This window comes from Pezoporus wallicus, unplaced genomic scaffold (assembly GCF_028554395.1).
Source record: "Pezoporus wallicus isolate ANWC-B61680 ecotype Strahan unplaced genomic scaffold, APGP_CSIRO_Pwel_v1 contig_8333, whole genome shotgun sequence".
NCBI lineage: Eukaryota > Metazoa > Chordata > Aves > Psittaciformes > Psittacidae > Pezoporus > Pezoporus wallicus.
Genome location: NW_026637037.1, coordinates 873,579 through 890,099, shown reverse-complemented (window position 1 = coordinate 890,099; position 16,521 = coordinate 873,579). Strand labels below are relative to the sequence as shown.

The window sequence follows — 16,521 nt, the reverse complement described above, 5'->3', positions numbered from 1 at the left end:
GAGGCGATGCCGTGCCCCAGCCTTAGTCAGACATTGCAGAAACACCCCTAAATCAAACCCTTTCCGGAGAGGTGCTCCTCTCTCGCGCCGTCCCTGTGGTAGCGGCTCCCGCCGGCCTCCGCGGCCGGGCCCCGCGTTATGTAGTGATCCCGGTCGGGCGGCGCTGCGGCGGCGGCGGCGGCTGCTGCTGCTGCTCATGGGGCTGCTCAGGATTATGCTGCCGCCCAAGTTGCAGCTTCTGGCGGTGCTGGTGTTCGGGGTGGCCGTGCTGTTCCTGGAGAACCAGATCCAGAAGCTGGAGGAGTCCCGCGGCAAGCTGGGTGGGTGAGCGAGCGGCGGGCTGGGGGCCGGGGCAGGGCGCGGGGGAGCGCGGAGGGGCGGCTCATCCTGCTCATACCCTTCTTCATCCTCTCATGGCTCTCACCCCCTGCGGTGTGCCGCCGGCCACCGGTCCTGGCCACTTCTCCCGTGTGGCTCCTTGTGCTGCCTGCACGCCCGGAATGATAAAAGAACTGATCGATACGCTCTGGGGACTCTGCAGAAGGGGCTGCCCGCGGCAGCCTTGGCCTTTCAGTTCGTTTGTGTGTATGTTTTGCGAGATCATGGGACCTGGGAGAGGTCGATGCAGGGAAGGTAAATATTTCTGTAGTGTGTCTAAACGGGTTTTCCTGAAAGACCTGGGGTGCTCAAAGCGATCAGGAGCAGTGGCTGGCCTGCGAGTGCCCTCTGACAGGTGCCTGGGAAGAGCAGCAGTAGTGGTGCCCACAGTGAGTCTAGCTTTGCTGCAGCGAATTAGCATCTTCTTCACGTTTAATTTCTGCTCCAAACGTTTCACTAACACCCGGCATTCGAAAAGAAAGCACAGGGTAAAGTGGAAAAAAAAAAAGGCAGTTCTTAATGGCAAATGGGTAATTTGTTTTACTCAGTTTGAATGTGAGATGCTGTGTACTGAGTGTAGTTAGTGATCTCTTAACTGTCACTGAGCTATAGTTAAACAGAATAACGATGGACTTGAAAACTCTTGTGTTAGATTTCTGTGGCTTTTCCTGCCGTAAGAAGGCCTTTTTTAGAGTAACATCTGCCTGGTAAGATGTTACTACACCTTACTACTTTGTCTGGTATACATAAGGCCACAACTTGTATAGATTTGATTTTACTTAATAAAGGGTCTCAGGGGTGTGAAAAAATGCCATTCTGAACCTAACCTGTGGTGCCTAGGGTTGTAAAAACAGAGCACTGAGACTTCTGATGTATGCAAGTGCAGAAGCTGGTTTACAAGTGTTCTTGATCAGTTTTCTCATATTATTTGACTTTACTAAGGTATTTAGACTATGAACACTTCAAGTTTGTGGGAAGGAGAGTGCACATATTGTGTTTCTACTGGTGTTAAAACTGGAAGCGGTCTTTGAGTGACATGGGAAGTTTTAACTGTGAGCTTCTAACAGCCATGTCAGCCTAACTTAAGTTGAGCTGTATGATTTTACTTCTCAGCATTTCTTTTCCAGTTTGCTGTCTCTGAACCGGATATTAGAGATTAGGACCCTGCAAATAGCAGTGGTTGACTGCGTGAGTTATGGAATGCTCTCACTCTGTGTATTCTTCAACTGAAAGTTTGTATTGCTTATAATCAAGTCATAATTTTTGGGTCTCAATAACTATAAACAAAAATTTGAAGAAGAAAATGAGTGAAATTGGAAGATAATTCAAGCAGATGTTAACATAGCACTCAGGGTTCAGTGGAATTTTGTACCCATCTGTTTTAGACTGGTTGGTACCTGTGGCTTCAGTGCCTCTGTTGCTGACAGCGTTACCTTAGGGAAATCTGCCTCCTGGCATGAAAAGATTAACGTAATGCCTGTGAAAATAAAGGATTTTGCTGGTAAAACTTCCTCTTCCTCCTTAATATATATGCAGTGGGCATGATTACCTTACATATTTAGAGGATTAAAATACACAGCTCATACTGCTTTGGGACGAGAATCTAATTACTGTGTTCTGCTGATTTTATTTGTTAAGGACAAGGGAAAACTACTGTAAAGTTTATTAAAAGATTTGCTTAGTGGGCAACTTACCAGTGATTCTCTAAAACCCATGTAAGGAGAGGAAAAAAGGCTTTCTGCAAGATTTGAACTCGGGTTCTGTTTTTGAAATGTGAAAGTATGCATTGTTAAAAAGCTTCTTGCTGTCTGAATGCCTCCCTTTTTATGTGTTTGGTCTATATTTTATGACAGAAAAATCATCATGGGAAATTTTTTTACTATCAGTGGTTGGTGACATTTCTGCTGAGGCGTAATTTGGGGAATGTTATTGTCTGAATCAAAGTAATTAGTTGGCCTAATGCAGTTGAATTCCAGTCTTTCTCCTTGCCTCCCAGAAGAATGGGGAAGGGGGATGACTGTGTGTGTGAAGAGGCAGTGATACTGTGATTTGATAACAACACAGTAGTTCTTTTGGTCATTCAGTTGTGTTTCAGTTAGACACATTGCATATTGTTTGGGTACTGGGTTTTGAACTATACTATGTGTTTGCACTGATATATATCCCATGATAAACTGTCATCTTGGAAAGTAATTGTAAGAATTAGGCACTGACTAGGAATGCTGAATGTCTTCAGATTTGATAGTAATTCTGCAGTCTTATCAGCAGTTCTCATAATATTCAACCCTACTTTCTGATAGAAAGGGGTTTATTCAATCTCTTATTGAACATATGAGCAACTTCTGATACTATTGGATGGGGTTAATTTTAGTTTCAGCATCTTGAAATTTGTTGCCTGTAACATGAAATCGGATCATGTTTCTGAGTGAAAGAAAGAATGGTAACCTCTTTGTTCCTCAGAGACTTTTTATAAGTAAAACTCAGTCATCCTGGCAAACCTTTTATCTTTTTTGTAAGTAGAGAGGTACAAGAGACAGAAGCAAATGACCATCACAAATAGTGATGCTGCTTTTTTTCTTGGTGATGAGATTATTATGATCCTAATATAATTTTAACAGGCATTTGTAAACCTTTGAGTGTCTCCATCATATGAAAGATAACTTCCTAATTAAAAAAAAAATATATATTCATTGTAACTTCTTTTCCACTTTTGGACTTAAGCTCTTTACAGATAGTTTGAGTGGTGAGATCACAAGCAGAGCCTAATTGGAACCCAGTTCCAAGCACTTTTTTGTGATATTTGTACATACAGCTATTAATCTTTCATATTATTTTCAAGTTTGCATTTAAGGGCAGCTAAATTGGCATTCTGTCTAGGCTAAGCTGTCCCTAGCTTCCAGTGAAAACTTTAATGTTTTTATTTAAGCCTACTGTACTTGCTCGTTACCTCTAGGAATGCACAACCCTAATAGAGAATATCGCATGTGAAAGGCAAATGTTGAGGTTTGCACTGTCATTCCTAGAACACATTATATTCCTGGAATATAATGTTTGACCATCCCCTTTGGTTTTTGGAAGCCTAGTAGGTGCAGCTCTGCTTCTGTTTTAAACTGACCATCTCTGCCTCTGGTTTGAACGGGTCTAGCATTAAACTTGTATCATGCCATCTCCTGCATTGCCATTAGTGGTGCGCTGGCTGAAAACACTGATCCAGCTGGAAGTAATCCATCCTTCTCTTCTCTTCCCTCCCCACAATTTTGTTGGTGGGGAGAAGGAAGAGAAGAGGGAAGTTTGCATGTGTTCTAGCTTTGATGTTAAATTGATTTGATTCTACAATAGCAAGTGCTAGAGACTTAAAATTTGAGTGGAGAGATGGGGGAAGCCTGACTCATTCAAGGAAGAGTCTGCAGGACTGATCAGAGAAGGTGAGGTTAGTAGATGGGGAAGGATTGCTCTTTGGTGGGGTGGAAGTGAAGCAATACTGCTACTTTCTAGCTTTTTAGTGATACTTATGTATTGGATTTTGAAAATAGTCCATGTCTGAATAATGTAATATACTATAACTGGGAGAGCAAGGATTGAACAACTTTATTACTGTTTCAGATGATTGCTTCAGAAACACTGGTTAGCTGTACTATGGGAGCATTTCTTCTGCTAAGTGATAAACTTACAGCTCATGGTGTTAATTCAGCACCTTGAATCCTGCATTTTTTTTTTTAGGTGGTTTCCTAGCACGTGTGGCCCTTGCTGGGGTAGTATTCTCCTAAGCACTGTGCAGGTACCTAACAAACCACTGTTCCTTTAAAGTTAAATGATTCAATTTTCCAGTGATTAAATCTTATGCTTTCTAGAAATACAAGAGTTTGTGCTGTTTTGAAATGTTGAAATAATAGGCATCTTATGTTTCTTTCATTTAGAAAAGGAATAAAAATCTCCTGCCAGTTGCATGTGTTTGGCAAACCCCTCAGAAAACTTCTTAAATTGTCCCTGTAATATGACATGCATGGTTCCTGCGTATATTATTTATACTGGAACTTCATGTATAAAGATTAGTGTGTGATCGTTGCAGTTCCCTCTGCACACAGCTATGCAAATAATATACTAGCATTTCTTTTAAAATTAGCTCTGTTGCCCAGTAGTTATTATTTTCCACTAAGTAGCCTGAGGCATTCTTTCAGAAGCTGTTTTCTTGTGTACTGACTTTCCTGAAATGAGCTTTAAGGCTGCTTCCTCAGTATATCTCCAGCCAGTTAAATGTTCTTCCACTTTGCCATGTTGGTTCTATCATACTTTTTCATTTAGTTCCCCCTTCCCATTCCCCTTCACCATGCCCCAGTCATGCCAGACACTTTCAGAATATATTTGAAATGACTTCCATACTACACTTCTACTTCCCATTGAAAAGTGTGACATAGAGGAAGTGCATGAATTTTATCTTGTGTATTTATTATGTTGATTTTTGTATTTATAACTTTTTTTGGAATAAGTGTTGCGGCTGCTGCTGTTGTATTTTCCATGAAATTGCTAATGTTGGAATTTTGACTAATACAAAACTGTGTATGTTCCCAAGAACATACCAAGCAGTTCAGACTTGCTAATGGGCTCTGAGGCTCGATCTCACTCCTTTCCGCTGGCACTCCAACATTGGTTTCTAACAGTGGAATTAAAAGGCACAACTTGTTAGACTTTCTTTTCTCTTCTGGAAGGCTACATAGAAGTAATATTAGTGGTGTTGTACCTAGTTTGCAGGTCTCATGCTTTTAGTGAAATAGGGTTGAGAATGAGTGATGTGGTGAGAGCTGTGCCTTTGTTTCTAGTCACAGATGCTGTTCTTAACAGTTACCTGGCAAGGGTCTGGTTTTTGTTAGAAATGTTTCAAGGCACTTCTGAGAGATGAAATAGAGTTGAGAAATCAGATAAAGTGTAGGTCTCCAGTGCCTGCAGCCATGGGCAGCAGTGGATGAGGTAATTGCCAGGTAAGGCACTGCATCTGTCTAGATTCTCCATAGCAAAAGGTCAGGCTTGGGCCAGTACATATATATATGTGTTTGTTTTTAACGCAGAGATTTAGGCTGTAACAAAGACTTAAGATACCATCCTTCAAGGATATCCTGGAAAAAAGCCACAGTTACAATCAGCTGTTTAGAATAGAAAAGGCTTGTTGGACAGCCAAAGAAATGCAATGCCTTGTTCTTCTTCTTTGTGAATTAATGCAACATTTCAGATTTGGTAATGGTGGTTGTGAGGCAGGGAATTCATTCAAGGCTGAGAACCTCAGGAGAAAGTGTTTAAAGGTGTTCTAGGTCCTGTTCTTCCATGTCATTGTTTTTCTATAAAGGAATGGAGATTACTGAAATCTTCCGGGCATTTCATTATTGAAATAACGTAATGTGCTTGGCACTGTAAAACAAAAAGTGGTAGCACTTCTGGGAATCAGAAAAAGCTACTTTTAATGCCTTTATTTACTGTGATAAAGCAACTAAACCAGTGACATGATGGCACAATGCCATGCCAATGCTCCCTTTGTTTTTCTTGTCTCTTTTCTACTTCTAGGCATGGTGAAAGTAAAACCTAACAAAACTAGAGACCCCAAATACTCCACTAAATTAAAATTGACTGGTTGTGCATTTTATACATGTACATGTATGTATATAAATACATATAAAATATATGTATATTAAAAAAACACCAAACCAAACCCCAAACAGCCCTTCCTAAACTACTTAAACTTTTGAGTTAGCATAACAGGTTAAACCATTGCTTTCCAGTTTATCATGTACATCTGAAGTGAAATATATCATAGGATTTTTTACCTTCCTCATTTCAGAAAACTGACAGGTTTGCAGCTGGGTTCTGGGGGTTTTTTGCACAGCTTTGTGTTGCCCCAGGCTATTAAAGTTAGGGACATTTGAATGGTTCATGAAGTAATTTCCATATCTACTGACTGCCAACCATGAGTCACTGTTAGCCTTATTCTGGCCAGACTTGTCTTCTAATAACGAATGCCTTCCCTCAAATTCTTGCTCCTCTTTAGGAAATAGATGGCTTCTGCATATGGAGTCCTCTATGTATTATCACTTAATTGGGTCAAAAGACAGCCTTTTTATGTAACTGTGTGCAATCTGTAGTTTTTGTCACTTGCCTCAAGTGTATTTAAACGTTGTCAAAGCAGTATTAAGATAGTGGTAAGTGCTTTGCTTGAAATGTGGTGCTGTTTATCTGTTTATATATCTGAAATAGTAGCCTAGCAAGCATGGTGAAAGTGCCATGCTATAGAAAAATTGCTGAACTATTATGTGTATTTGCACTGTTTTTTCAACCATAAATGAAAGATGGCAGGGGGATTGGGGCTAGATGATCTTAAGGTCCTTTCCAACCCTAACAATTCTATGGTCCTATGAAAGACTAAGTGAAAGAAGTCCAGTGTTGAGAGAGGCATCTGAAATTTGGCCAGCTGGCTGCAGTCTTTCATAAGTATGTACAGACTCTTAACTGAAATCTGTACTACTTGCTACATAGACAGGGGGCAGCCAGTATCTTAGTCAAACCTTAGCTTTGTGTGATGCTCAAACCCATCAGTTCTGCTGGATCTGCCCACTCCCCTAAAAACTTGTGGTCCCAGGAAGTTGTGTTCAAAGCTCAGTAGCATCTGTAAAAAGGCAGTATTCAGAGAAGTCTTTATTTGCTTAGAAGAGAAAAGCCAACCTCTTTACTTACTGGAATTGGGACAGTGGTTTTCTATTCATCCCCCAACTGCTCTCTACTTGATCTTTTAAGTTTTTGAGAGCTAAAGTCCCTCCATTTGGCATTCCTATCAGTAACTGCCTGTATTAAAATGACTGCTAGTGCTGGTTACAGTTGCTATGCCCAGGCCCTTCACTAAAGGTAGAAATTCTCAGTACTTGTGGATGCATTCATGTTGCACATATATGTAAGGTTTTGTGTCTCGAATATGCTGACTTTCTGGACATCAGTGTTAACTGCAGGATGTGCCCTTGAGCGTCAGGATCGGGATTCATATTGAGTGTCTGTATGTTCCCAAGTAATTAATTCATTGCTGTAGTTTAGCTTTTATGGCTATAAATTAACAGCCCATTTTTACTTTAAACATATTGTTTGCAAGTATGTCTATAGGAAGTCCAACTACATCTGCATGTCTTTTTATTGTCTCTAGTATTCAGTGTACTGTTATTGTACTTACTTTGCAGTATCTTCGTGACATGTTTCCAATAGCATTACTGCTATAATAATTATAATTCAAGCTTTCTGTTAGTGATAAAATTCATCATGAGCAGCAAGGAGAGTCTAAGGCAGTGAAAGGCTTAATAAGATAACGAAATTACAAAAAGTATTTGAAAAGAAGCTATCACTTTGGCCCAGTCTTTTTCTGCCTTCCTTTACGTCCCCTGCCTTTCTCTATCCAGTTAGTTTAAAATGACAGCTGACATCCTTATACTTTTTTAATCAACTTGCTGTTTAATTCTGAATACTAATTTGTGTTGAAACATATGTAAAACTTAAGTGCTGTTTTGATAAAACAGCTTTTGATGATTTTGAAGTGTTTATGCAAACCTTGTGCATAATTGCTGTAAAACTGTAAAGAGTGTGGGGATGGGATCTAGGTTCCATAAATTAAAATGCATCTCTTCCCCATTTACTTCTTCTCTCCAAAGATCTTATTTTATTCTTCCTTTTTTTTTTTTAATATATATACATATATCTAAAAATACATAGGGAGAGTGAGCAGTATATAAATTTATAATGTATATTGTAATAAATATAAACCTTATATATGTATTTATTACACTAATTTGCTGTGTGTTCCAATGTTGTAGTATAGGACTGATCTTTCTTGGACGACAGATCGAAAGGCAGTAGCATTTCATTTCACTTCACTTGGAAAAAGGTGCAAAAAGGCTGTTGTGAACATGAAGGAACTTGGAGATATGAGAGCAACTGAAGAGAGATTATGCTTGTTCCTCTCACTTACTGCAAAGTGGAGAGGGAAATCCACCTTCATTTTCTTCTCTCCTGATTTTTTCCGCTGCATATCTTTCCATTTTCAGTATTTCCAATACCTTCCGTTCTGGATATATTGTTGTTGAGCATATTCAGAGCAGTTGCATAAATTGCATAGCTGTATTTGGAATACTTGCATTTCTTTACATTGAATCTTTACATTGAGGGGTTTTGAAGACAGTTTTGCAGTAGTAGAAGTCTCTTTTTGCAAAATATGGCATTTGCCATGGGTTTTAATATACAAAACATTAATCAGCACTTGATTGTGTTATCTTGGAGTTGATTTTGATCATTCATTCTGAGCAAAGGTTTTCTGTAATTCTGAGAAGGATTTACATATTTAGAGTAAAAGGGAATGAAATCAAAAAGTAGGATGTGAAAGTGATAGAATCTTATTCTGACACATAAAAGAGACCAAAAAGTGTCTCCAGAACAAAACAAAGCAGTCTTAAGATTTTGACTTCCTTAGCATTTGAATGACAGATGTATATTGCGGAGAAAATAACTTCTTGGAGGATCTAATTTGAACTTTTTGATTCCTTCAGAAAATGGGGAATGATTTTTGCAAAAGCTGATATCCTTCCATTGTCTGTGGGAACACTAGGATCTTACAAGGTTTTATTCCCATGCTGAAGGACAAAAGCAGTCCACCTTGTCTCTTGACAAAAACTCAGTCACAAGTTTATGATCACTTTCTGAAGATGTGGCTTTGTACATGGTACACAACACAGCCTGTGAGAGCATCCATGGCTTTTGAAACAAAGTCATAATGTCAGGTTTTTTGTATGGTGGTGCAGAATGAAGTGGTTCATTGGTAGAGTCTTATTTCAGCTGCACTCCTGCTGACAGCTTTGGCGCCAACATTTTTCATTGTCTCATTTGTCATTAAGCCTTCAGCAGTGTGTGCTCTTACAAGTGAGAAAAGATGTTTTCCTGGCAAAATACCTATACTTGTATACTATTATTGATACATTATCTGATGTGCTGAGATGACCATAGCACTGAAATGCTTTCCCTTAAACAAGTTACTGCCTTTGGGAATACTGAATGTCTTTATGATGCCTTATAATTTGCCCCTTTTTATTTATTGAAAAAATAAAAATCAGCCAAACAAAAGAAAATTACAAAGCCCTCCTGCTTATCTGAGAATAATTTAGTGTATTTTAATAGGTTTTTAGGCAAATTAACTCCTTTGTATTAACTTTGGTGATGCTGCCAATAAGGCATGCTTTTGAAGATAAGTACCTAATAAATAGCTTGCTGTCTCATGATGAAGCAATTAGATCTTGCTGTCCAATTTGATGATTTCGAAGTACATAAAGTGGGATTGGACTGAGTATGTTTCTGGACTGCATTTTACTTACAAAGGTAGCATTTCAAGAGTAGATATGTATTTGCCTTTTGGAGAACGTTTTTGTCTACAAAATGACCACTAGGAGTATGATAATTCAGTAAGAATCGGCATGTTCTATATTTGTACTGTCTTCCTACTTCTATTAAAAGGAATTTTATGTTTTTTAAGTAGTTCTGGACTTCCTTCCCTTTGCTCTCTAAGTTGTTAATCTTAACAGGCTTCTTGTGCAGCTGCTGTTGGTTTGAGTGAAGACAAAACTTGTAGTAGCTTCCGTGTTCTAGCATGACCTGTTTAAGGTTTAAAGTTATCTTTATCTGGAGTGTACTTCGTGTTCTTGCTTGATCAAGCTGTAAAAAAAACCCCCAAACCAACCAACCAAAGAACCCACAAGAAAAATTCTAGCATACTCCTTCATTTATGCTTGTAGGTTAAGGTTTATAGTCTGTTCAATGTGTATGTAGTGTCTAGGCATTTTCTGCTATGAGGAGTACCAGAATGCCTTACTTTCTAATAGGCTAGTAGTACTTACTCTAGTTGTTGAAGTGCCTCACAAGCATGGTTTATGAGCCAAAAGCAAAGACTGAGTGACCAGAAATACCTGTCTAACCTTACATTTAAACACAGCAGTGTTCATAACCTGTCATGTCTGGTACAGACTTGAATTTTATCTTTGAAAGTATTCAATGGCCAAAGCAGTTAGGGTTATGTAAAAAATTTTCCACAGAATTCAGTTGGAGCAGTGCTTATTCCAAAGTTTTGAAATTTGAGGAGAGATTTTGGAGAGGTTAATGAAGTAAAATTGCTGTCAGTCATGGAGGTGCGTAAGAGGGCTAGAGAAGACACAAGACCCAATGGATGAGCTGTCAAGGTTACCAGTGGGAGCATAAAATGCTCCTCTGCCAGCAGAGATCAGAGCATGGAGCATGAAGTTAAAGCACTCTTAATTTCAGTTTAGTTTAATGTTTTGGGCTTTGAGCTGTAGAGGTGGCATATGTTTGTTTCTGGACAGAAAAGGGCAGCCACCCCTTCAACTAACCCAGAAAAAATTGGTCAAGGATATTTGTCTGGCTTCTTAGTTATTCATGAGACATGTTAAATGCATTTGGCCTAAAGGCAAATTTATCTTGTAAACGCATGGTCAAGCTTAGAGGAGACTGTTAAAGATGAACTTTTGAAGAGGGGAAATGAGGAGTAGAAAGGATGTGTATGTGAGGATCAGTATGACTTTCACATGTGAGCTATCCACAGTCTCTGATCCCAGCAGAAAGGCAGAGAGTGTTGGGGAATACTCTTATTTTCAAGGCTTGCTTTACTCTTGTCTAAGAGTCTGAAAAGGTACTTGCTTCTGTTCCTCTTGCTTTATTTTTGTCCTCTGTAATGCAGTTATACCATCCTCTCCTTTCTGATGTGAAAGACAAACGTAAAGCTGAGGTGATGGTTTAGCAGAAAGAAAGGGTAAATCAAAGAGCAAAACATTTAAATGTATCCTCTTTTGGTTTTCCTGTCTCTGCTTTCCAAACCATACTCTGTAAAACATGGTCTTGCTAACGTGTTTGTGGGAGCAGTTTTCTAAACGTTTGTGGCCACTGAGCAACCCAAAGCATTGTTTCTGGTGATTTTTATGTGCCTACTTATGTGTGATTGTGCCTACTTACAGTGCAGATGACAAGGCAGTCTTAATACGAGAATTAGGAAAGAGAAATAGATGCTAAATTATTCACATACCAAGTTTAAAGAAAAAAAAACATGTGAAGGAGGAATGAAGATAATGAAAGAAATATTTTCTTTATTTTTTAATTGTTCTAAGCCATAGAAAAAAGTCCTTAGAAACTGCATAACCATTTTTATATTTTCCAGGAGCATTAATGGTGATGGTTTGGGAGTTTTAAATGCATACACTCTGACTGGTGAAAACTTGTGTCAAGGATGCAGTTAAAAGCACGTATTGTTTTGTGATAAGCAATGGGGTGTAATAAACTTAAATTTCTTAAACTGGTGCTATAAAATTTCCATATGAAATATTTGTTTTGTTGGAGATGAGCAGAAAAGGTTTTAAATGTTAAACTGAGATAGAAACACCATTTTTCAAGAATTCATATTGGAAAACAGGGTACTTTTTTGGATTTGCTTCCTCTCATTCTTATGTCATCTTAAACCAATATGTAAATAAAAATAGCGCTTACATAATGGGCTTTTTAAGTCTGGAAAAAAACCCTAAATGTCTGACAACATGACACAAGCAACAAAATCTGTCCAGTGTTCATATAGCAGCAGGAATGTGAAATGCAATGACTGTTCCTGTATCTCTTTTACTTAATATATATTAAGTATGTGCATGTAAATGTAAACATGAGATGGCACTCTAGAGATAACTAGTATGCAGGAGAAGCCTGTAAGAAAATCCAGGAATTTATTTGGATGAGTTTTCTACCCTTGATGGAATGGCGTATCTATAAACTTTCTGCAAATTCTATTAATCCTTCAACATTTGCTGTATCAGGTTCCACAATTAAATAGTGACATAAAATGGCAATATTTGACTTCTCTATAGAAAAATGTCTAGACCTCACAACATATGTATCAGGCAGAACTAGCAGGTAGTTTAGAGCTTCACCAACTGATAAGCCTTAACCAAGCACACTCATAAAATGGTACAGAGAGACTGTTCTTTTTCAGTTGTTCAGAACCTTTGTTACAAAGAATTTGAGGATCTAAAACCCCTGTGATATTTAAGGATTGGAAATGCACTGATTTTGAACCTGACTGAAATGTTGTCTTGTGTAATTTAGTGGCACCCTTCATAATTTTCCTCTGGTATTTAATATATGACATTTTATGGTGACAAGACTTTAAGCTACTGCATGCTGTGCAAGATGGAGAATGGGGACATAATATGTATATGAGTGGGTTGTATATGTGTCTTGGTTTTGTCCCAGGAAGACCCTCTTACAGGTTTGAAGTATTTGGTTTGGTTTCAGAGCAAGAATCCTTGGAAGTAGTTTGTAGACAGAAAGAACTTAAGGATTGAAGGATAATTATTTCCCTCACTTTATCGCTGCTTCCTGTTTGATCTAAGTGCAAAGTCAAAATTAGCTAAAAATATCCCAACATTCCATGGAAATTATGGAACTTTAGTTATTTCCAATTGCAGAGTTTTTAGGAGATGTCTCATTCAAGAATTGTTAGCTTATGTCAAACAACATAGGGATTAGTTGTCGAAAGTATTCTTGGATAATGGTGGCTGTTTTTCTCCAGCAAGTTCTTTAGAAAACAAGGAACAGTTGGCACTTTTCCAAACTATGACTGAGCTTACTGCAATAATCACACGTTATTGCTATTGTTTCATTGTACTCTGCTGCCTTGACAGCAGTACTGATCTTATAAATGTAAAAATTACTTAGGCTTTGATTCCTTTATTTACCTAAGAGATAGTGTGATCTAAAGCAAACTTCCTCAACTGCACTTTAGTACGTATTAATAACTGTGGTTGTAACTTCCATAGGCATCACCAAGTAGTTGTGTTTCTAAACTAGGATCAGACACAATTATGTGTAGTCTAGTAGTTAAAGCCTTAAGTAGATGCTTAGCATTCTAGGTTTGATTTTGAGGTTGTTTGTGTGTTTGTTTTAACTGCAGGCTTATTTCAGGTGAATTTAGAGTACTTTAGATTTATTTTCTTTAATACAGGGATTGTTTTGACCAGAAAATTTCAGTGCAACTTGTACTTGAGAATTTGTTTTGGTGGATGCACACACGCATTAACAGTTCTGGGGGCAGTCTTGTGACTGGGATTTTTTGTTTTAGAATAGTTGGAATAAAACTATGCAGTTACACTGTCTTTCACAGCTGGTTGTTAAAGAGCTAATCTTTGTTTTGGTGTAGAAGTGCCTATTGGGATTGGTGGTGTTTTGGGGGTGGGGGTGGGTGTGGCAGTGATGCTGTTTTGTTGGTTTTTTTTTTTAAGTGAACATCCAAGAAGAACATTTATTAATGCCAGCTTCTGGAGGGGTATTTTCTAATGAAAATTTCAGAACTTTTGCCTTGAGTGCTCTAAGAACCACTGGGTCAACAAAATGCATGTAGCTTTCCTTGTTTGCAAGGTTTATGGAAATTCTCCCTTTTATGCTCTGTGAGCCTTGGCTACGATGTTAGAATGAAGACTGTTTCTTATGGCAAGTTTGCCATTTTATGGGTTAATTTGTGAACCACTGACTGAACAGAACAACTTTTACAGACTATAAAGTGCAGCCTTGTAACATGGAGTAACAATCAAATAAAACAGAGTCTGCTGGGCAAAGTAATTTTTCCGCTAAAGAGTCTGTACTTGAAACAGTGGGAAGGTTTGGGCTGTAGAGTCTTGTGATGATTCATATCAATACAAGAGATGGTGGGATGAGAGAAGGTTAGTACTAATGGTGTGGGCCATTATAGGCCATCAAGCATGGAAACATTCATAACACTTCTGCCTCTGCTCCCTCTGTCTGTGGAGTCCCAAAGATATAGCTGATAGGTTTATATGAGGGGGGAAATAAATGACAAAGTCTTCATGTGTCAAATGGAAAGTAATTTAAAAAAAATCCATAGGGAGCACCTAGTACAGGAATTATACAGCCTGTCTGTTTGATCCATGTCCTTCAAAGGTATATTGCAGGTATGTGACATTACAAACTTGTATATATACAAAAAGCCACTGCTTGTTTTTATATTCATGTTTAAACTGGGTATTTCTCCATACAATTGGGGAAATACTGCTATGGGTAGAAAATCTCTGTCAGGTGACACAAGGATATCAATAGGAACTGCTTAGTCTCTCTTATCGTGTTTAAAGCTGCGTGAATTAGGTTTGAATGAGCCAGTACATTTACTCAGGCTACGTTGGTCTCTTTTGAAGATACGAGCTTGGCTTCTCTAAGCATATTTCTTCTGCCCCACACCTTACTTGCGTGTTTCTGAAGTGCTGCATTTATGATGAGATTTAAGCATCAGTCTGTTCATGAACTATGTTCAGTAGGCATTGAAATAAAAGTTTTATAAGGTAGTGACTTTTTAGATTAATTGGAATTAAGCTGATTAAATTAACGTTTCAGAGGAGAGAGTGTATGTTTAGAAGATTGATGATGGCTTCAGGGGTAGTATAATTTCTGTGCAGTATCTCACAATAAAATCATGCTCTTGAAGACTTTCCTGTGTTTTATATATATATGAACAAATGTATTATGCTTATGATTCTGTTCCTTAAACAAGCAGGAGTCTGTCAGCCTTGGGAACTCACTGGCTATTTCAAGAATTTAACATGCTTTGACATTTCCATGGTTTCTTCCTGTGAGCAGCTTGAATACCACTTACTCAGCAGTAAGTTAAATAAAATCAGCTAAGGAGAACAGCATACTGTAAATGATGCTGGTAACAAAAAAGACATGTAAAATTGCTTGTAAGATTATAACGTTTCATAACATTCTGGAAAACAACGTCTTAGGTATTGATTTTTTTTTTCCCTATTTTTTTCCTCTTGTCTGCAAAGATGAAATGTAGTCTTTCAAGGAATCTTATTCCTTCCTTGAAGACTTGCTATATTGATCTGAAACCACAGAACTGAACTTGATCATACTTTAGCAGTTCTCCTCTAATGACAATATATGGCCCTACTGTTTCAGTGGAACACTTGCTGTAGTATTTCTGTTACTGGAATTTGTGGAACAGCCAGAGAGGGACTTCTCTAAAACTCCCTTATGAGGTACTGCAAATGGAATAGTTCACTGACATCTGTATGAATGGATAGCAGACCTCTGCAGATGTGATTTCTTAGTCATGCTTGATGGAAGCATACCACCAGCTTGCTCCAGAATAAAGCCGTGGGAGAAGAGAGGTGTTGAGTAACCCCTGCATGAATACCAATTTCTGTTTGCTCTTTTTGGCCTGGTGCTCCGTTTATTGCAGGCCAGCTAACGTGTAAATTTAGGTTTTCAGTGATAAATACGAGAAAACTTACATTCTCCCTGGGAACAAAGGACAAGACAATTCCTTCTCTCTGACCCCCTTTGCCAGATGAAGAATTTAAGGGCTGCTGCATATGAATTATTCCCCTTGACTGCTATGTTAGCTATTGATGCAAGGCCTTGCTGTTACTCTAATAATGTGCTAAGTTTAAAGAAGTATAGGACTTACCATTAATGAGGGAGGTTTTTCTTCTGTCTGGAAAAAAAAAAAAAAAAGAGGTGAAAATTCATAAGCAAACATACATGAAGGCTTGTGGTGGTGTTTTTTGATGTCTGGTTCTTGAAACAAAGGAAGTACAGAAGGTCAGAAAAGCAGTGTAGAATTTTGGTGCTTTCCAGCCTCACATGGTCTCTTACCTCCGTTGTCATAAGCCTGTTGCTTTAGAACATGGGAATGTGTTTGTAATCTCTCAGTGGAAAGAAAGAGGAATTACGTAAATTTGAGAGTAACAAATAATATCTTAAGCTTATGGCAGTGTATAAGCAATAACAGCGTTACTGTATTTTTAGGCATAACAATCTGCAGGGTGAGGATAGACAACTGAATGATGTCAATATGCAATCTTGGATTTGGGGAAGTAAACCCAGCAGGTCGAAGTAACTGAAACCGAGCCTGTTCAATTTACAGTCTCTGAACAGATTTTTCTATTTTGGAAACCATGCAATATAAATTTAACATTAAATCAACAGATAATTTTAACTGTAGACATGTCTGCATGAACCATGTTTTTAAGTCCTACTGTAGTGAAATTTATGCCAGGAAAATGGGCCTCA

At 38.3% G+C, this 16,521-nt stretch overlaps 1 protein-coding gene across 2 annotated transcripts in view; it reads left to right on the top strand.

The window, feature by feature from the left end:
- The first annotated feature begins 82 nt into the window (after positions 1-82).
- Positions 83-16,521, top strand: part of HS2ST1 (heparan sulfate 2-O-sulfotransferase 1) — an 82,411-nt gene continuing 65,972 nt past the window's right edge. For both annotated transcript variants that reach the window (XR_008971379.1, XM_057402742.1), the window contains exon 1: positions 83-320. Coding sequence is in view for 1 of the 2 variants with exons in the window: in XM_057402742.1 (XP_057258725.1) it covers positions 197-320 (124 nt within the window). In the remaining variant the exon portion in view is untranslated. The remainder of the gene's footprint in view (positions 321-16,521) is intronic.